Source organism: Pteropus alecto, unplaced genomic scaffold (assembly GCF_000325575.1).
Source record: "Pteropus alecto unplaced genomic scaffold, ASM32557v1 scaffold98, whole genome shotgun sequence".
Classification (NCBI taxonomy): Eukaryota; Metazoa; Chordata; class Mammalia; order Chiroptera; family Pteropodidae; genus Pteropus; species Pteropus alecto.
The window spans coordinates 4950897-4973234 of record NW_006443570.1 but is presented as its reverse complement, the minus strand read 5'-3'; the positions used below and the strand labels follow the sequence as shown (position 1 = coordinate 4973234).

The 22338-nt window shown below is 37.9% G+C and overlaps 1 protein-coding gene across 6 annotated transcripts in view; it reads left to right on the top strand.

Annotated features, from left to right (window-relative positions):
* Positions 1 to 22113, top strand: part of SPOP (speckle type BTB/POZ protein) — a 58609-nt gene extending 36496 nt beyond the window's left edge. For 5 of the 6 annotated variants that reach the window (XM_015599313.2, XM_006924780.3, XM_015599312.2 and 2 more), the window contains 9 exons: positions 3594 to 3737; positions 4429 to 4550; positions 6454 to 6605; positions 6702 to 6829; positions 13093 to 13270; positions 15905 to 15960; positions 16464 to 16586; positions 20197 to 20339; positions 21565 to 22091. In XM_015599313.2, coding sequence (XP_015454799.1) covers positions 3660 to 3737; positions 4429 to 4550; positions 6454 to 6605; positions 6702 to 6829; positions 13093 to 13270; positions 15905 to 15960; positions 16464 to 16586; positions 20197 to 20339; positions 21565 to 21709 — 1125 coding nt within the window. In that variant the 5' untranslated portion in view covers positions 3594 to 3659 and the 3' untranslated portion in view covers positions 21710 to 22091. Of the gene's footprint in view, positions 1 to 3593; positions 3738 to 4428; positions 4551 to 6453; positions 6606 to 6701; positions 6830 to 13092; positions 13271 to 15904; positions 15961 to 16463; positions 16587 to 20196; positions 20340 to 21564 lie in introns of all 6 variants that reach the window. The other variant, XM_015599311.2, reaches the window with a different exon arrangement.
* The last annotated feature ends 225 nt before the right edge of the window (positions 22114 to 22338 follow it).

The window sequence follows — 22338 nt, the reverse complement described above, 5'->3', positions numbered from 1 at the left end:
AAACCTCCTCTTTTCTAAAATTGTTTTTCTGCTGGGTATCTGCAGCAGTTGGCATGAAATGCTAGAGTTCATGTAACACCAGGCTGCTTTGCTGATGAACACTTTGCCCATGGTGCCTACTACAAGTGAAATTAATTAGACTTATGCTATCCTAGTCAATTTCCCTCTCAGCAGGTTGTGTGGTTAGAGCTCCTCAGAGTCTAAGGCTGATTCTCCAGTTCTCCTAGCTGCTGGGTTGGACATTTTCTAAAAATTAGAAGAAAAGTGATATTAAAAAAAAAAAAAAAAAAAACTTGGGTACAAAAAAAAAAAAGCAAAAAAATAAAAAGACTTGGCTACAAAATAAATAACAAGCAAAAAAGAAAAAAAAATAGCCAAGCCCAAAGTAGTACTTTTTCAGGTCATAATAATGAACCATGGTTCAATAGCAGCAATTAAGCCATTAAAATAAACTGATTTTTATATTTGTCTTTTTCTTAGAGAATTCTTAAATTGTTAATTGTTAGATAAATTTGAAGTATTTTTTTAACTTCAAAATAAATTCTGTGATCGCTAAGTGTAGAACTGAGCCTGCACCCCACACCTTCAGAGCCAAATTTTATGCTCTTACTAATGTGTAAAATTCACATCTTCTTTGCCAACCTGCCCAAAAGATAGTTTTAAGTAGGAATTTCAAAATTTCATTCTGGCCCTTCCTGGCATTATTATGGTAACTGGGGTTTGTAAAACTGCCTAAGGTGCATTTACTCATTCCTAGACAAACGAACATTTCTGCGAGAATGTGTTTTCCATCAAATGCCAAGCCTACCTTGATCATCAGGTGATCAGGTGTAGCATTTGGTATTTTTTCTTGATGTTATCATGGAATCATGAATTGGATGAACCAGGGAGGCTCAAATGCCACAGTGCTTAGTTTGCTAGCTTAAATAAAATAGCATATCATGTGTTAACTTTATCTGTGATTACATGGGATGCTTTAGTTGTAAATACCTGTAGAATAGTGTTTAAAACCAATGGGAACTCTGGTAATATCAATGGTATTACTCTGTGAGGGTACAACTATATTTTATTAATCCCCCTCCCTGATTATTACTAAGGTGGTCAGTGCATGTATGTGAGTTGAGTGATTATTTCATATTCATTTGTACCTCTTTTTACAAATGTTTTGAGGCAGTTTCTAAAAATACTTAACATATAAAGGAGTAATCAGTTGAGAGAATTATAGCAAAGGGAATAACAACATTAAGTAAATAATAAAGCTATTATAGAATGAGCATATGAACCTTATATACATTATAGCATATAGGATAAGCGTATGAGCCTGTAGTTTCAAGAGAAACAAATTTGTCTCAGGGCTTCTTAGTAATGAAGCAGAGACAACACATATTGTCTGTCCATAGCTGAAAGTAAACCAAGTATTCAGGAAAGAAATTTTTCCCTTGGATGTTACAGACCAGACAATGTATGATATAATGGAACACATCCTTACATTATTTCTACAATTAATACATATAAAGCAGAATAGTACAAAGAATATTATATACTCAAATAATTATCATCCCTAATTAACACATTTATATTGTCATATCTTCCTCAGATCATTCTTATTTTAAACGAAATATGAGCAATCAGCTTGAAATGTCTTATGTTCTTTTCCCCAGTCTTATTCTTCTCCCTTGCTCTCCCAGCCTGAATCTGATGCATAGCTTGTCAATGTTTTTTTTACTTCTACTACATGCATATATCTGTAAATAATATATAATCTTAAATTTGCATAAATAGTGTACTACACATAACATTCCAAAACTTGCTTTTTTTTCGTTAGCATTGTGTTTGATCTCATCTGCATGGTTCTATAGATCTAGTTTATTAATTTAAAATCCTGAAATATATTTTTTTATGATATGGCAATAACCCAATTTAGTTAGCTTTCTCTTCTAATGAATTTTCAGTTTGTTTCTAGTTTTTCACTGTTATGAACAATGCCACATTGAACACTCTTGACTATGTCTTCTCGTGCCCATGTGCAGTTTCTCTAGGGCAGTGGTTCTCAGAATGTGACCAGCATATCAGGATCACCTGGGAACTTGTTAGAAATGCAAATTATCAGGTCACTGCCAAACTTCCGAATCAGAAACTCTGAGGGTCGGTCCCAGCAATCTGTTTATCAGGGGATTCTGATGTACACTAAAGTAACAGTATTATAGTTAAAAGTGGAATTACTAATATTTTAGTGTACACATATGTTCATTTTCACTAGATATGGCCTAATTCCTATCCAAAATAGACTTTTTACTAAATGAGACTGTAAATTAGAATAATTTACAACAGCAGTATGTGAGAGTTACCGTATCCCCATTCATAGTTTGGTTGATTTTTTTTTCTTGTTGGGGCTGATACATGTAAATGTTTTAAAGCTACTTTATATTCTTTTTTGTGAACAATATTTTTGTAGGGTAATTGGCTTTTTTCTTATTAATTTTGTAGAAACAATTTATATGTCACTTTATATATTAATAAATTATTTGTCATGCATTGCAAGTTTTTCAATTTGTTTTTTGGTTTTGTTTATGGCACTTAAAAATTAAAACCAAATTCACAAACACCTGCCCAAAGCATATAGGAAAAAACAAATAGGTTGTAATATAACCAAATAAAACCAATTTTTTAGAATGGCTGTTGTGTTTACAAAAACCTTGGGGGGTGGGGTAAATTTTGAGTTGGATTTGGTTTGCTGCTGGGACACTCTGGTGAGGTGCATAGCAATTATTTGAAAATGGTCTGAGACTTATGAGAGAGGTCAAAGTTAGACTTGGAAAATATTTGTAGAAGGCAGAAGTTTGACACTGTTGGGATGGGTAAAATTGCCATAAAAAAGAATGTAGATTGAAGAAATGACTGACGATTAAAACATGGGAATAACAACGGAGAAAGATAATTCAACAAAAGAGATTGAGAAATGATGAAAAAATAGGGCAAGAGCAAGGTGAAGAATCTAGAAAATTGGATAATGATGGAGTGTAAGTAGGGAGAGGTCGCTATTGCTGCAGGGAAAGGAACACATCTAAGAAAGGGTTAAACATTGCCCTTCAAAAGAACAGCTAACGGTTGAGGAATAGAAGACCACTCATTAGTTTGCACTGAAGTGCAGAAGATGAGACAGTAGTTAGAGAGGTAACAAGGTCATTTTCCTTCAGGAATGGGGTATTTGTGCCCCAGCTGAAGGAGCCAGTGGCAAAGTTGTGCATGGTGTTCACTATGCTGTCTCTGCTTCAGTCAGTCTTTTCATGGATGTACTTTCTATCTCCTTTGAGTACATTGATTTCTATCCCCTTTGAGGAAGATGGTGACAAATACTGTGCAGAGGATTAAAATGGGGTGGTATAATTGGGACTAGGAGACTAGATTAGATTAGGTGATCTTCTGTGAGGTTAACATTTAAATTTGGGATCAGAATGCTAAGGAGCCATTTGAATGATACAGGTAGAGAATTCCAGGCAAGAGACAAAGTTTCCAGTCTTTGGAAGATCACACAAACAGTAGGATGGTGTACCTTCCATCTAAAATATCCTCTTGCTTCTTGGATTGACTAGGGTGAAGAGAGAACAGAAATCTTTGTCCCCTGACTTTCGAAATCTCGTTTAACCTTCAAACTGGCGATGTCAAGGGTTCCAAGTCCTCCACCTCCGGCAGAAATGTCGAGTGGCCCTGTAGCTGAGAGCTGGTGCTACACACAGGTAAGTTCATGTTTTCCACCCTGTAAATCTTGGATCTTGGGAGGATTTCATGGGTGAAAGGAATAAGATTTCTTTCTACATTGAGTTTCTTTCTACACAGGAAACCCCGTGTAGAAAGAAATCTTATAACTGCCAAACAGAAGATAGATAAGGAACTTTGTCAGTTTTCCATTTCTTGGTTCTCCAAGGGGAATCTCAATGCCCTAGGCCAGTATTTTTCACAGAAGGTTGAAAGGGGGAAGTCTTTGAAACTAGATCTTTTTACATCCTCCTTGATTAAAATGTGTTCCTCTGGTGAGCAACTCAAGGGGAAACTAACTAGGTTTGAGATTTGCGACCCCAGGTATTGGCGTCAACATCTCAGTTGTTAAACACAGCTTTGAGCAGAGGTTCATTTTAGGTATGACTTTATCATCTGCTTTCCCAACTCCGTCAATGTTTCTCTCACTTTCCATTCAGTGTTTCTCAGAGGCTGAAAAAAGTTACGAAAGCAGTTGGGTCACTGTGAGATTTCTGAAAATGTGAATGAGGGACCTAAGGCGAGAAAAAGCTGAGCCTTCGTGCTGGCCAAACAGTGCTGTCTTCCTTGGGATCATGCAGAGGGAGGGAAGGGAGACGATGATCTGATCTTCAGACTATTTTTTTGGTTGCCCACTTGCTATTTAATCGCTTCCTGGTTTTCTATCAACAGATCAAGGTAGTGAAATTCTCCTACATGTGGACCATCAATAACTTTAGCTTTTGCCGGGAGGAAATGGGTGAAGTCATTAAAAGTTCAACCTTTTCATCAGGAGCCAATGATAAACTGAAATGGTGAGGAAGAATATATCTAGCTGTAAAAATTTTTCTAAAAGTTGACTGTTTTGCTTGGTTTTATGGGAGACTGACTGGAATGTAAGATCCCTGGAGGCAGGGACTTTGTTTTATTCTTAATATATTCCCCAGTACCTAGAACTGCCTGACACATAGAGGTGCTCACTCTATATTTATTGTGTTAATTTAATAAGTATATCAGGGATCCATAATTTCAGTTGTCTGGAGGGTAATGTAAATGAGTAAAGAGGGCCAGTGTTATATAAATGATATCCATATCTGGTGTCAATGTTGACTACTTGGCAAATTAGTGAGTGTCCTTCTAAAAGGGGTGGTGGCTCCTCAGCTCCAGCTGACTATAACGTGTGTGAATAAAGGCCTGACCATTCCCAGATTTTCTAATTGTTCAAAATCGCAAGAAATCTAGATTATAACATACAATCTCTTAACTTTTGAATTGCATTTTTAAAAAACAATAAAGGAGATTTATTTGCTTACATAGCTAGAATGCTCAGGCTATAGGATGGTATTGCAGCTTAGTTTGATCCAGCAGACTGGTGGATAGATTAAGGACCCCGTCTCTGCTCTGCCCTGCTCTCCACATTGTGGAACATCTCAAGTCTGATTTTCCTTGGGTTAAAGGATGACGGGCACTAGTAATGAGCATAACCCACTACCATCCAACAGAAATTTTTGAACTTCTTCCGAACTAACTGTGTGGCCAAGAATACGTCATACATGTACTGATTGGTTTAGGCCTAGGTTACCTCAATTAATTTCTGTGGCAAGGGGAATACAGTGTGGGAGTGGGGGTCAGTCCCATCCAAACCATATGTCCTCTTGAGGAGGGACAGGCAGTTAAGGATACAACCATGTGCTCACTGCAAAGACCAGAGCACATGTCTGTGAACCACCAGTTTTGACTTCTGATAACCCATTGAAGAGTTATTTAGTATTTGTTGGCTATGTGCATTAAGCAATGTACTACTGGGTCCTGAGAGAATGCTTATTCTTAGGCATTGTATTTAAATCCACATCTTTAGCATGGTGTATAGTGACGTAAGTGGCATATGCACTCCCTAGAGAGGCACTGGATTAGGCCACCTGTTTGAGAGAGGTGCCATAACACTGGCAAGGCCTAAGGATACATATGGTCTATGTATTATATATATGGTAGAAACAGTGTCTGAACCACATGCAGTTCAACTAATGACATTTACAACTTACTCAGTTGAGCCTATTAAATTCTGTCTGAATTTTGTTTTGATTCATTGGTAACAGATTGGCATTTCTGACTATTTAGAAGCCTAGCTTGGAGCTCTACCCTGTGTAATGGGAGTTTGCTTTTATTTGTGCTTCCATACTGCCTCCTTTATTATAATCTTAGAATATTATTACCAGATTGATAAAATACCTGTAAAAGATTAGAGACTATTCACGTATTTTTCTAGAAAACTTTTTCTCTCCCAAGGCGATATTAAAGAGCTCACTGACATTTTTTTTCATGGTTTCACCAGAGTCCCGACAAAATTCGGGGCTGTCTTTCCTGAGATTGAGGATTAGAATAGAAAACGAGGTTGACTTTTAAAATATTTTGTGTGGGGAAGAGTGATTGGGAGATTATGAGAAAAGAGGCAGAGATGTAAGGGATGTGTTTTCGGATTCCAGAATGCCCCTTTTTGTTGTTTGCTTTTTAAAAGGTGATTCAGGTTACTCTAGAAAAGTGGTTCCCAAGTAGTTATTCTACTGAAGCAGAATCTCCTGTTTATGGGGCCTGAATTTGTTTGTTTTTTAAACATCTCCCTCTCTTGATTTTGATGTTCTAGTTTTCGCTTGTCATTTCACGAGCCTATAAACATGGATGTTTTCAACATATACGTTTTTTCCTATATGTTTTGGGCAGGTGTTTGCGAGTAAACCCAAAAGGGCTAGATGAAGAAAGCAAAGATTACCTGTCACTTTACCTGTTACTGGTCAGCTGTCCAAAGAGTGAAGTTCGGGCAAAATTCAAATTCTCCATCTTGAATGCCAAGGGAGAAGAAACCAAAGCTATGGGTAAATGTTCTATTCTTTGTTTGATTCTTTTTCACATCTAGAATCATAATAGGGTTTTTCGAGTAACCCTAAATATGATTCTTTTTTTCACCCCAGAGAGTCAACGGGCATATAGGTTTGTGCAAGGCAAAGACTGGGGATTCAAAAAATTCATCCGCAGAGATTTTCTCTTGGATGAGGCCAACGGGCTTCTCCCTGATGACAAGCTTACCCTCTTCTGTGAGGTGAGTCCTTCTACCCCACTCTGAGACTAGCACTTCCCAGGCCTGATCGATATTGGTAGACTTAATTTTATTGAATCAAGGATGGAAACAGAAAAATCCCCAAGTGGAGTAGTGCTGCACAAAAGTTACTTATGTGAGTGAAATCTGTGCCACGTTGTCAGGGTTCTTGGGCATATCAGCTTTTCACTTGTTACTAGTCTTAAAAACAAAGATTGTGTACTATCTTGGTATGTGTGAATTTTGAGTTGCTTGAGTTCTGACCTTTTTTAATTACGGGTTTTATCAGCATTTGTAAAGACTGTCACTTCAAGCTGAGGAGAATGGACAGCAACTAGATATGTATGTTTGTTTCTTAAACTTTTGACTTCTCTTTGAATATGAGTCTACATATTTTTAAATATAGATCACTTTTCTTTCCTGATCTTTGAACTGGATGACCTACCAGGAATTGAATGTCTCTAGTTTGTTCTTGCTAGAATAATTGTGAAATAGGAAGGTAAGAACGCTTTTTTTCTAGTGAAGGTTATGTAAAGCTCTCTAACTCATAGTTAGCTGAGAGTAATGTGTAGTCAGCTAGGAGAATTCTTCTCTCACCAATGACCCAAGAGCCTTTCTCAGGTTTACAGGAGAAGCCTTAAAGAGAAATTCTCAGGCTGCGAGTGAGTTGTAAAGTGGTTTCGTTAATGAGTATATACTAATAAGTCATTTCATGCTGTTATCAACACATTTATAAATACTCATAAGCTCACAGTATAATAAGTGACTAAAACCGCCAGTCAACCGAGATGTTAGTGTTTTCTATACATTGTATGGTCAAGGAACCACTTTCTGAGCAGCACCACTTGATGAGAATGACTACTGTATTTTCACGGAGAAGGTGCAGGCAAATTCCCTAACTACCAATGTGCTCTGTCAAGTAATAGGCTCACACTGAGTTAACGACTTTTTCAAAGGCCTGTCACCACCTGTGCAGCTGGGAAAGGTGTCCCTGAGGAATGTTGTCCTTTTGTGGAGGAGGCCTGGGCAGCAGTAACTGGTTCCTTTTCCGAGTTACAGCTTATTGAATATTCCCATAGAATGGTTCCTGGTGGTTAGAAAATTTGGGGATATATTTTATTAAAATACCACACTGAATATATAAAATGCAGTTGTGTAATAGCTACCTTCTCTTCTTTTTAATGGCTAAATAAAAGAAGGAACTATTAACCCAATGACATCTATATAAATACATAAATTGTTGCAGTTGTTTTTTGTCTTATGAACTTGAAATTTGAATTCTATATAAATCCAACTAGTTACATACTCAGTTGCTCAGGTGAAGAAATGAAAACAATGAGATGGTTTTATGTGAGGTTAGATGTTATATGAACAGACCATCAATTTAATCTTCACCTATCTTAAAGACTTAAAATTTTAAAATAGTGGAAAATTCTAATTTCTGTTGGAAATGTAACCCAGTCTTTGAACTGTTCTCTGAAGAAAGAGCTGTCTCCTCTAAATACTGCATCTGGTGTTTTAGGCAGTGCCCTAACCTTTATTGCAGCATTTTCCAGTCTACCGTGTGTCCAGCCTTTTCTCATATGCTTCCCCCTTCCCCCAATCTGCTCCAACCCCTGTATTGACTTGGTTTGGAAACCAGTTGTCCTGCCCTCATTTGGCAATCTCTCCTCCTGTGGTTAAGTCCAAGGCGTTCTCTCCCCATTCTCTTCCCCGTATGAAATTCTCTTAGGAGAAATCCTGTGGTTAAGTTTAGATTTGCCTTACTGACTTAGAAGGGAAGTGAGATGACACTTTGGAAATAAGGAGATGTTGAACAGGGAAACGTCTGCTGGGTTCTGCTGATGCCATCGGTTTCTTACCATCGGACCAGGTATGCCATCTGTTCATCTCACACTTCTCTGTTGGCCACAGGTGCTGAGTGTTGCTTCTCGTACTTGGGCTTGTGCCTAGTGAGACTCATTTCTGTTCCAAGGCTCTCTGTGGACTTAGTAGCATTCAGCATTGCAAGACAGTTGTGTGGGGGTGTGTGTTGGATATGTGGGTTTTAAAAATGTCTGCAGCTCCATCTAAGTTCTTAGCGCTTTACAAAGCTAAATCATTCTTTGATGCACATTCTATACCTTTGACCTGTTGCTCCCTTTTATCAATGGAATGTTTATAAACAAGTTTATTCTAGTTCATATTTATGTTATTTATTACTGGTTTAGTTTTTTATTTTAGAGGCTTTTATGAAACTGACGTCCACATACAAATTGAGATTATGAATACTCTACTCCTCCATTCCTCAGTCAACCTTTGGCCCAGACACTTCTGTCCTATTGTGATGCAATATATATAGTTGTTTCATGAAATTTTGGGGGTGGGGTCACAAGAGGGAATCCTAAGGTGCAAGACTGAGAATCACACATTTGTGTGTTTGAGCTTTATTTTAATGGTATTACTATTAATGAATATGTAAATGAAATTAGATTGCAGATTCTGAAAATGTTGGAAGGGTAGTCTTCTTTGTAATGTGCTGCACTGGGTTCACTTTCAGTTCTCTCTGATGGATGTTTTTATCTATTAGGAAACGTGGCAGTTCTTCCAAGTTGATATTGCTTAGTTAACGTATTTGCAAAGCATTCCTTGCATTGTCTATCACAGTCCTTTGAGCTAGCTCAGTTCTGTTATCTTTATTTCATGTTACTGGGTAGAGAAGCAGTGCCTAGGGAGGTCAGGTAATTTTTTCCTAACATCGTGCAGCAAATTAGTGTCAGGGCCATGTCAGCTCTCCATTTTCCATCTCTAGTGTGCTGTGCCACTCTTAAGTGGAGCTGAATGCCATTCACCCAGGGAAACAAGGGCTCTACCAGGTTCTTAGCAGAGAGTATTTATTTAGGTAATGAAAAAGAGAATCATTAAATCTTAATACTTTTAATTTTCTGTTAATAATTTGGACCACAGAAAATATACATGAAATGTTTCAGCTTCTGTTGACCCTTCTTTACATTTATTTATATTGAAAACAAGTAGCTGTTAGCAATAAAGGTGCATATATTCCACGTTTATTGTTTATACCTTTGACAGATATAAGATTCCAGTACTTTGTAATGCTGCAATTAAAGTTGAAATATGAAATATAGGAAATATGAAATATCTAGACACTAGTTAACTCTTAAAACATTTCTTTCCTTCTCAGACATGGACTGTTCCTACATAGCCTCTGAATGTGATTTTTGCCAAATTTTAAATATGTAGGTCTGTTCATTTTTCCTTTTTTTATCTAAAATTTTATTAATGGATTATTTGGATATATTAGTTGAACTATACGAAAATGCTAGTCTTTGATTCTTGACCTACAAAAATGGTGATTTAATATGTAACATTATTACAGGTTATAAAACATGATAATATAGTAGAAACCTACAACCCAACCCAACAATATCACCAGTAACTGGGAACTAACCTGCATATGTTTCTCCCATATCCCTTAGACCTATTGTCTCTCCATGCAGAAGATGATATCATAAACAGCTATTTTGAATTGTATCGTATCACTCCCTTGTTTATTTGTATGCCTGAACAATATATTGTTTAGATTTGGTTGGTTTTGAGCTTTATAAAAATGCTGTCAGAACGAATGTAGTCATCTAAGGACTTGCTCTTTTCACATTATGTTTCTAAAATTTATTTATACTGTGGATGTAACTATAGTTCATTTGTTTTTAGTGCTGTAAAATAGCCCATTATATGAATATACAACAGTTTATTCATTCTTTTATTGATGGTCATTTAGATTGTTGCTAGTCTTTTGATTAGAAATAGTGCTGCTGCTATAAACAATCCATATACAAAGTCTGTTCTTTTTTTCAATTGTTTTAATTATATGGAAGTTAAATATATTTCCATTAGTTTCGACTTTTTACATTTAGATAAAATGTACAATTGGCACAATCTTTAGCCTTTTATGAAATTTTCTTTTTTAAGAAAAGGAATTGACTTTAAAAGTGAGACCCTTTTACAACTTGAAATTTAGAGGGTTATACAGCCTTCCTGAGACATTTTTATGCAGTCATTCGTAAGACAGATGACATAAATGTCACAGTCACGTCATCTTCACAGCTGTATTTCTGAATGAGTCTCCATAGTCAACTTTATAGGCATTAAAAAAAAAATCTTTAGTTTTTCTCAAAATGGTTTCATTTTAGCATCATCATTTGCAGAGGAAAACAATCTCTTTCTAAGTTAAAAGTTTGGGCTCTAAAGACTCATTTGTGAATGCCATTTAAAATTTATTTTTAATTAAGCGTATTTAATGTTGATAAGAGGTGCCAGACATTCAGAGCTCTGGAGACTCCAGGCATCCATATATCTACAGAACAAGTCTGGCTCAGACAGTGAAGGTACATTCTCCTTCCTGCTGTGTTCCTGTCTGTGTCTAGAGAGAGGAATTGTCCCAATGAGAGGAGTCATAGTCTTTGGGCCTCACTAATTACTAGGCATGCATCTAACCAACAGAGGGTCCACTGGTAACCATAGTTTGCAGTTCACCTTATCTCTTGCCAATTCATTTTACCCAGTCTAGTAAATTGCCATCAAGCGTTAATGACTTTGAGCTCCTGTCAGCCTGGTTTAATTCAAGCTTAGGAACTCAGTGCCAAAAACATTCTCCATTCTCTTCATTGGCCAGCTTAAGAGATCCCTGCCTTTCTGTATGTATGAGTAAGTTGGGTTTAATTGGTCTTTTTCTCTTTTTTTTTAATTCAGTCAGAAGTATTTTGAAGCTATAACTGGAAACAGGCAACTTCTACTTTGGGTATTAATATTATATCAAAGAAGTAAGGGTGTTAATATGGGAAAATAGCAGAACCAAATTAGAGCTCTTAAATGGGACAAGAGAGAATCTTTTTTTTTTTTTTTTTTGTGCTGGGTTTGTGCTGGGTCTTGGGCTATTAACATAATGTTATAATCTGGCTCTGATAATGTGCTACTAATGCTAAGCACATTCATAATTGATTAACTTGGCTGTTTTATTGCTCAAGACTATTGCTCATTTTAAACAAATGAATAAATTTCTTGACCTGATAGTACATATCTCTTTCTCCTGCACAGAAGGGACTAAGGGTTATTCGGATGGGGCATTAACTTTGCCTCAGGGTTTATGACTGCATTTAAGGGGTGACTTGCATCTTTGAAGGTTAAAGGAAATTTGGGTCATTTAGGATGTTCCTCAGCTGTCTTTCTCAACTTACAGGAATAGCAAGTGTGGAGAGCTGATACTCAAGATTTATGAATTCTGCTTTGATTTTAACATTTTTAACCTAATATGATATAGGAGATGAAGCATAGTAATGGTTGTTAGGCAGAAGACTGATCTGCTGGGTCTTATCTTCAGTTTGGTATCTTAAATTTATTTTATAATGTTATATAATTTATAAATCTTTGTATTGGTATCCTAACAAATTTATCTGACTTTCACTGACCTTTCTAGAAGTTACCTTGGTTTTTATCTAGGGGGAACTGTTAGTTCAGCTGAACATGCTACTGCTGAAGCCGTAGTGGCAAATTGGATCCCTCTTTAAACCTGTTGCCATCATTCTGTTCCAAAGCTATACATGTGTGGCTAGCTGGAGCCAGCCATCTTGTTTGTCATTGTCACAAATGACTGAGAGTATAAATGGTGTGGGATACCCACCTAGTTAGCACTACCAGAAAGATTTTCCAAGCCCAGTCCTGTTCATTAAACTAACATTTGTGAGGAAGTGCCAATTATTTACCAGGTCCTATGGAAGCTGCATTTTATTTTCATGTTCTAGGCCTAACTAAAATAAGTGAAGTGCTTTGTGTTTACTAGATTTTTCTCTTTAAAGAGTTTAATTTAAATGGTAGTTTCTATAGGAGTTCTTTGTATTTAACCTTTGCTTAATAAGGCGGAATAAGGTAAAGACTTGAGGTTTAACATTTGTTTCTGTCAGTTTTTTTCCTTCTGGTGGCTTTGCCCAGGTTTTAGGTCAGGGAAAGTGGAGCTTATTAGAAGTTGGAGAAGATTTTTGGGGTTCTCTCATCCTGAGATGGTGTAGAGTAAGTATGATTGTGATAGATTGGAAATTACTTGATCCAGAGGATAAAGCCTTGATCTGTTTCAGTGGTTTCAAGAGAATATTACTAACATTTGTATCTGAATGTACTATGGCAGTGAGATAAAAGTCATCTATATATCTTCCTGCTGGGAAGAAAATTCCTGGTAACAAAAGCTTTGGACTGTGTTTCCTTGTCTTTCACAGGTGAGTGTGGTACAAGATTCTGTCAACATTTCTGGCCAGAATACCATGAATATGGTGAAGGTTCCTGAGTGCCGGTTGGCCGATGAGTTAGGAGGACTGTGGGAGAATTCCCGGTTCACAGACTGTTGTTTGTGTGTTGCCGGCCAAGAATTCCAGGCTCACAAAGCTATTTTAGCAGGTTGGTATTTATTCGTGGGGAACATTAGTTTTGGGGAAACAAGGAAGAACAGTGACTGCATAATCACCTTTTGAATAACTTCAACTTTTTGAACTAGTGCAAAAAAATTGCAAGTAAATATATTTTTATATTATGACATTGATTTCCATAACCAAAAAGGCCACTCTGTATAAAAATGGTATTTCTGTTTTTCCTCTCCATTTTCAAGGAATGGATGATGATATGTATTGAATGCCTTTGTACTTAGAGAGTAGATATCAAAACACTGGTTAAGAGCAGGTATTACTCCTAGACAGCAACTTAGAATGTAACAGAGGATTCTGGACTCAGGACTAAACCACCATCTAGCTAAGTCCCTAGCCCTGGAGGTCTTAGCCCTCTCTTGAAGAATGAGAACGTTACCAGTGACACGGAGGATCAGGTCTTGTTCTAATAATAGGCCCGTTTTTAAGACGAGAAAGACTAGCACAGAGGAGGAGCTAATAAAGCAGAATTGACTTACACGAAAGCATAGCAGTCAGCCACAAACTTCTATTCAGGCCATAAGACATAAGAGGAAATTGCATGAACCTTCAGGCAACAAATTTCTTACCAAGACCCTCAGCTCTGTTATTCTAAAACACACCTGGCAGAATCTGAGTCTGGCTCAGTCAAACGCATCTTCCTGCTCCCTTTTTCAACTAGATGTGACTGTGTATTGCTAAAGGAAATTATTAACTTAGTGTCTCCATACTCAGCTAGGAGCTCCATGAACTCTTTCTACAATTAGCTCCCTTTCATTTTCTCAACAATAGGTACTTCAGACCTTTAGCACTCTCTTTTATTCTACTCCTGGAAGATGACCTTGCTACTTCTTCCAAGAGAAAGAGAAAATTGAGGCTCTTCTCCCTCAGCTCTTGCCTCTCACCTTACCTGCATTTCCCCTGCATTCTCAGTGGAGGGGTTATTCTTCCTTGTGTCCAAAGCAGACTGTGCATTCTCCTTCTGATCTGTTTCATATCTCATACTGCCTTCTCAGAAGTGTTACATCCTTATCTGGTATCTTCACCATCTCTCTATCTCCTTTACGCTCTACCTGTAAACAGGCTCAAGCTTCTTCCCTCTAGTTTTTTTCTCCTTTTTTTTTTTTTCAGAGCCGAGTTGCTTAACATAGCACATTCACTATCTCTACTTCTTTCCTCCCACTTATCCTCATTTCACCTCCATGTAGTGAAAGCAGTTTTCTAAAGTTATATGACCTGCTAGTTCCTAAATTTGAGGGACTCTTTAGTTCATCATATATTACTTATCTCCTTTCTCCTGGTTTTCTCTTAGTTCACTGACTACCTCTGATGTGTGGCCACCCTCTTCTTTACCCGTCCCTTTAACCATTGCTGTTCCCTAAGGTTCTGCTCAATTCAATTCTTGTTTCGCTCTACATATTCTCCCTGGGTGATTTTATTTATTCTCATAGCATAGCATCAGCCTCTGTCTATCCACTGAAGACCCTTTAAGCATATCACTGCTTTGAAACCTTCCATCTTTATTGAAAGCACCAGCCCTTTAGTCTTCAAGTTCTGTAATGTATTTATTTATTTAGTAGCTTTTAGTCTACAGCCCTTCTGAGATAAGAACAATGAGAATTAATATTTTTGGCATAGATTAAAGGGTTGAAGCTTAGAGGGTTAAGTGATTTCCCCAAGATTATGTGGTTAGAAAAGGGTGGATCTAAAATTAGTCCTTTCTGACATAAACAGGTCAAAGTTCAGGTTACGTGTTTGCTCACTCAGAGTCCTGCTGTATATTCCATCTGTTCTTCCTCTCTTAAGTAGAGGTTGGTAGTCTCAGCTTTGACCAGAATCTGGATTCATTGGACAACATGATAAAATTTGAGTTTATTACTTTCATGGTTGAAATTAAGTTTATTCATCATTTACTTATTATATATAGTGTTCATTAGACTAGAATGGCTTAGAATACTGTCTCTCAACCTTTTTCATTATCCCCACCCCTAAGGAAAAAAATTATTTCCAATGAGAGACATTAAATACTAAAGGATAATATTTTCTCAGGTGGGGTTGAGCTTTGAAAGTCACAGATGATTGTAGTATCTAAGATTTTTTTTTTACTCTTTGGAGCATTATCATCTCTGTTGAGAATGCATGGCTTGGAGGAACAGACAACCTGTCATAAACAAACATGCACTTCATCTAGTTAGTGGATGCCATTGTGCCCTGTTCTTGACCTCCTTGCCGTGTGGTCCCTGGAAGTGGAGAAAGTAGGTATCATTGTTCCAGGCAAAAATCTAGGTATTAGAACATCCTGCTTAGACCTTGAAGGACCTTCCATTTGAACTCCCTGATCTACCCAGAGGATATCATTGTCATCTAACATAGGTAATTTGGGTAATTTTCTTGAAATGTAAATTGTTGGAATGGAGCCCATAAGTTATTTTAAAAGCGATTTCTTTTTTTCCTGTTTTTTCCCCTCTATTTATTATAATTATTCACTTATTGGTATAAGAAGAAAAGAATTTTATAATTCTGCTGTAATTTGAGGCTAAGATTTTCCTGTACCAATGGGACAGAAAAGAAAATGATCTCTTCTTCATAATGTGATAACCACATCTGTCTCTGTTTCCCTTTCACTTTATAGCTCGTTCTCCAGTTTTTAGTGCCATGTTTGAACATGAAATGGAAGAGAGCAAAAAGGTATGTGACAGGATGAAGATGCATCTTTTTGGCTAGGTGACTAGATTTAGATGATTCTTCCACTTTGACAGCAGATTTATTTTCATAATTATTTTTTCTTATTGTATTATAAAAATGGAGTACAAATTCCCTGAACAGACAGACACTTTCTGAGAGCAGAGAGGTGGTCCAGAAGGATTCTAGGTGAAGCAGACTCACTCTATCCCAGGCAGAGTGTCCAAACGGTCTTGGGTGAGGATATTAGATATGTGTTTCTACTCAAGAAAAGAAAAGTGAAAAGTGAAAGATATAGTTATCTTGCTATTGTATTTGAGAAAACAAAGGTGGTACATATGATGGGAGAAAAGGCTATTATAATCAAATAGGGCAAAGACAAAATTTTCCATTCATGTTAGGTTTTAAATGATACAAGCTTCTTTCCTCACCAGCACTTAAAATCATGAAAAGTGTTTAAGAATTTTATTCTGTTGGAATGTTTCTCACTTTCGGTTTTTCTGACATAGAATCGGGTTGAAATCAATGATGTAGAGCCTGAAGTTTTTAAGGAAATGATGTGCTTCATTTATACGGGAAAGGCTCCAAACCTCGACAAAATGGCTGATGATTTGCTGGCAGCTGCTGACAAGGTGAGATAAGAATAGAAAAATAATCACAAGACTAGGAGTTTCTGTGACCTCTTGAATTTCATGATGGGGCTAGAAAGCTGCATTATAAGTAAGATGAGCATATCTTAGTTTGGTCGGGACAATCCTGGTTTACACTTGTGTTCCAACACAATTATTGATAGCACCCTTTTTATTTTCAGAAGTATCCTGCTTTGAATGGTAAATTATATGAGGTCACCTTACCTATGGAAAAGAAGGATAAGTTTGCTGTTCACTTCTCTTCTCTTCCGCATCTCAAATTTAACCACAGTGATAGTAGAGACGTAGATAATACTGACATTTGGATTTATAATTTATAATTTGGCTTTATAATTTACAAAATGTTCTCGAATTCATTAACTTTTGTTTAAACTTTGTCAATGAGAGAATAATCTTTTACCCAGTGTTCTGGTTAGCTTTTTAACTTTCCCCTTAATAGTTATTGAAATATACCATATTCAAAGGTATAAGGTAATTAATAGCTCTTTGGGGAAAAAAGAGGTACTACTACAGTAAGTGTATACTTCGATTGTAAGATACATTTTGATTTGAGAAGTGTTAAAGTGTGAAAATAAAAATGTGGATCTTAGAAGCAAGGAAATATGTTGATTACCTAAAACAACAGAGCAGTGATTCCCAAAATAAACGAGAGAAAAAGGTTAACGAAGCAGTGAGTTTAACCAAGTCAAATTGGGATTTTTTCGTCTTGTTATTTTACTGCAGGATTTCTCAGAACCTTTATTATGTTAATGTGCATTGTGAGTTCTCTAAAAGGGAATATGATAGACAGGATTTCTCCAGTTTAGTTAACACTGGAATCCTTTTTTTTTCAAGCATCACCCCAGTGATTAGTGTACCTCAAAACACACTTTGGGAAACTGACTTTCATTGTGTAGATAACAACAGAGAGCTCAGTGACCTGTCCTCAAAGGCCCTGTGGTCTGAGAAAACGTGTGTGTGTGTGTGTGTGTGTTTGCTATTTATCCCATGAAAGCTTTACTTGTTTAGGAGGCAGGGGATTGAGGCAAGTGTGTTAAAAAGGCTTAAACTCAGACAGCAATAGACCCTGTGAGAAAAATGTCTTCTGCTGGAAGTGCCTCCTTTTCCTGCCATGATGCTTCAGCACCCATCTGAGGGCAAAACTGGCTCTGACCTAAGGGTGCGAGAGCCTTCCCAGGACTGACTTATGGGAATAACCTCCTTCTACCTCCCTTTGCCCCCCTGAGGACAGAGGAAAGTGCCTGTGTTTACAGTGGAGGTTTTACCTTTATTGATCAGTTCTTTGGAGTGTTTGTAGAGGATAAGGCATGTAAACCCAATCAATGGTACTGGTGAAAAGGATTGAATAATAGCTCTATCCTTCTTATCACCTTTCAAGACTTTATTAGTACAATTAAACAATGTGAACATACCATGCCCTTCCAGTCTAGCTCAGTTCTGACCAGAGGAAAGTTGCTTTTAGTGGAGATAGTAATAAAATATACACTGTGAGCTCTGGGGAAGTTGAAGGCACAGCCCAGTGCCTGCTTTTTATAAACATGAGTTTGTAATGATTCTGCCTCATCTGCCCACTGATTTTCAGTGAAGCAGTCACTTGTGCTTATACACATCAGACATTTATGCCCCTCATCTTCTAGCTCCCATAAGGATGAGTAGTATTGAAAGACCCACTTTTTAGCAGAAATACTGAGGCTCAGAGTTGTCTATCTCAGGACCGGGTTAGACATCCATGTCCTGGGTTTTCATTTCTGTTCCTCAGCCAGAGAACCTGCTGGGAACCTGAGTGCATGGAGCATGGGGACCAGCCTGAACCGACATTCCAAGAATGGTATTTTCAGTATAATATGTTAACTTATGGTTTTAAAAGATAAAGCAGTTGAATCACAGCAGCGTTTTAAATTTTTGAATGAGAAGTAACTAAAGGATGTGTTTTTAAATTCCATTCAGAATTTCCCATTAAACAGTCTTTGCTCCAGCGTTATTTGAAAACATTTTTACCTTTATACCTCCTTGTGAGCTTCAGGAAAACAGAATAAGAAATCTTTCATGGAAGGATCTAAACATCTAGAATTTACCCAAGAGGCTGAAACAGCTTCTTCTGAGCTTTTCTAGTCTCCTAGGGACATGTGTAATTAGACCAAAACCAAAACAACACGTTGGCCAGGCCTGGAAGACACAATTTCATTCTCCCGGGCAAGTACTGCCATTAGGCAGGTTTTTCAGAAGCATAATTAAGAAAAAAACTTTGTCCCCGAAGGGATAAGAATGGCTACTTTTGTCTAATTATGCAGTAGGGATCAGAGCTATTCACAGTAAAAGTCTTTTTAAAAGAATGTATTGAGAAAAGATGAGAAGAATGCTCTGTGCAGCACTGTATGAAAACCGAACATTTACTCAACCTTTTCCAGCCTTTTAAAACAAAAACCTAATTTCTTGCTTGTCTAGTGTCATTCCTGTTTTCCATGGAAACTGCTTTCCAGTTACTCAAATGTAAAAAATTAAAGCTGCACCAAAAACCAATAAAACCCTTTTTGCTGCCGGAGATCACAGTGCCAGCAGCTATGCCTCCTCACCCAGAATTCATAAAAATAAAATTGTCCTGGTTTGATTGCCATGATTCAGCCTGGAGGAGTATTGTGTCATTGAGTTCTGAGGCCCTCAAGAGGGAGCTGTATGTAGACTCTGGGTACCCTCAAAGCAAACCATTTTCCTGTGAACCGATTAATGATATTTTATTTTATGCCTTTTATCCCTTTCTCCTTCTTATGCCTAAAGTTCCTTCGTAAGTTCACGATCTCATATTTGAGAACAAGGAGTAAGTACAGTTGCATCAAAATAAATCAACTAGATCAAATATTCCCAATATTTACCTAGACCTTTATTTCCAGAACATTTATACCCTTTCCTTAGAAAATAGGAAGTATTTAGACTGAAGCTGGATCCAGGGTCTCTGTTGCTTTGTTCTTCTACCCTGGGAGTCTTAACCTCAACCCCAATAAAATAGGCCTCCATTTATCCTTTTCTGTTTAAAAGGAGGCCTTTGGTTGACTCTCATTCAGGAATAACTAGTGGCAGAGATGCTAGTGAAAGTCACCACAGGGCTCCTTTGCACAGCCTGATGGGCCAGTTAGGATACCCAGCGGGACTAGTGACAATGCTTAAATTGAAAGGACTGTGCTTCATTCACCCTAGTCTGGCTCTAAATAAAAGGATTGCAGAAATTTAAGATGTAATGTCCCCGGTGACTTGAAGCAGAGGAATGCCTTATTGTAAGGGTAGGTGGTGATGATTTAAGAAACACTTTAATCATAGTTAGGGCAGGGTAAACTTGAGGATGTAGATCTATTCCATATTGCCATCTTCCTAATAGGTAGACTTTAGAACTTGAATGGCAGCTACGCAAGTTATTTTAGCTATCTTTATTTCAGCCTTCTGAGTGTGGTTATGTTTTATAATTGCAGTAGTAACCTTCTCATGGTCTGTGCAGTTTTGTTCTGGTATCCAGTTACATGATGGTACAGCTGCAGGAAACAGCTTCAGTGCAGTCAGCCCAGAGCTATTCCTGCTCTGACAGAGTGCTTGTGTTTTACAGTATGCCCTGGAGCGTTTAAAGGTCATGTGCGAGGATGCCCTCTGCAGTAACCTCTCTGTGGAGAACGCAGCAGAAATTCTCATTCTGGCCGACCTCCACAGCGCAGATCAGCTGAAAACTCAGGCAGTGGATTTCATCAACTAGTGAGTTGACATCTTCAAAGTTCTTCTTTCTGGGTGGTTGGGATAGCTAGAGAAATGAGAAAGACTTTGAATTAGTGAATAAAATAGTCGAGAAGCTTCATTAACCTTTTAGTAGTAAGTATAGAGTTTTCATCTTTCCCTTTAGCTTGACAGTGTGGAAGATGGTTTTGCTTTCATGGGTCTAATTTGATTGCTGAGTGAGGTTTTTTACTTCCTTGTAGCGATCAGAAATGATGAAAATGATAACTTGCTGGCCTGAAAAATATATATTCCTCAAGTGATAACATCTTTACTTCACATTCACTGGCTTAATAAAAAGACATGTAGAATAGAAGTAGATTTTTTATGAGTTAGTAAAATGTATCTAATGATCCGTTGTAGAAGGGAGGAAAGAGAAGGGATCATCGGTAGATGAGGTTGTTAAATACTGTTTTGCGAAAGAAATGCTCATTCCAGTAGATCTGTTCCTTCATTTTAAACGACAAATGACCTGGCCATATTAATTCCTGAAATAATTCTCAGTGGGGCATGATGGGGAGCAAATATTGAGAAAAACCCAAGGAAGAGAATCAGGGCTTATAAAGCCCTCACAACAGAAGTTCTAAGGTAAGACGGGTCTAAGAGGTTGCCAGGTAGATGAGTGAACATTATTCAACACCGCAAATGATCCAAAATAGGAAACGAGGTCCTCTAAGTCTGTCTGTAAGATTGTTTCGAAAGAGTTACTGATTGAGGCAAAAGAAGGAGGGAAAAGACCACTAACATTCAGCCTAGTGAGTGCTCACTCTGTACTGGACACTTGCTTGGTGCTCTTTAGATGTTAACCGTTTAATGAAGTGTGGTTATTATCCTCTCCTTTTTGATAATCAGATTGGCACCAGGCTGTGATCTCCTCTGTGGTTACAGGACTAGTAAATGGCAAAGCCAGTTGGAAGCTTAGATCTGTCTCTTTATTAGCATTGGCAGTGAATATAAAGAGCATTGACAATGTGGAAGAGAGTGTGGCTCAGAGTCCTGGTTTCCAGAGTTACAACAGCTGCAACCTGGTCACCTGTATGCACATCATCTAACAAGTGAATTCTCGTGCATATTAAGGGTTCTGTCTGAGTGTTTCTTGCATTGACACCCTTTACAGCAAACTCTCAGAAACTGGGCTATCTAAGAGGCTGTTTAATCCATCCTTCACTCACTCCTTTGGTAACCCATCTCTCTTCATTTCTCCTAGTCATGCTTCAGATGTATTGGAGACCTCTGGGTGGAAGTCAATGGTGGTGTCACATCCCCACTTGGTGGCTGAGGCATACCGCTCTCTGGCTTCAGCACAGTGCCCATTTCTGGGACCCCCACGCAAGCGTCTGAAGCAGTCGTAAGATCCTGCGTGTTGTAAGACTCCATTTATTTTCCAGAAGCAGCAGCCACTGTTGCTGCCACTGACCACCAGGTAGACAGCGCAATCTGTGGAGCTTTTACTCTGCTGTAGGGGGAAAAGACTGCGTCGTGGCCCCAGACTTTTAAAACAGCACTAAATAAACTTGGGGGGAAAGGGGGGAGGGAAGGGCCGGGGACTCGGGGCTGTTCAACCTAATGAAAACCCTGTCACTGCGTCACTGTGTTCCCTTTGGCCTGGTGGAGTTCGATCCTGTGGGGATTCAGTTTAGGCGCTGGCCTTGAGGACACCCCAGCGGTGGTACTTCGGAGATACCTGTCTGCATCTGACTGAGCAGAACAAATCATCAGGTGCCTGGAGCAAAAGGAAAAGGACATGTAGTTTTAAGAGAAGGGGAAAGAAAAGGAAAGAAGAAAGGATTTTTGCAGAATCTCTCAAAAATCAGTGTGTGGATTCTAATAGTATTTATGTTGAGAGAAATTTCAGTCCATCCAACTGTGCTAATACTTGGATATTTGTGAAAACTCGCCACCACCATACAAGTTTCAGAAGCGCTCTCTTGTTGTTAGCACTTATTGTTTGCAAGAACAGAATATATCTTTTTATCCCTTT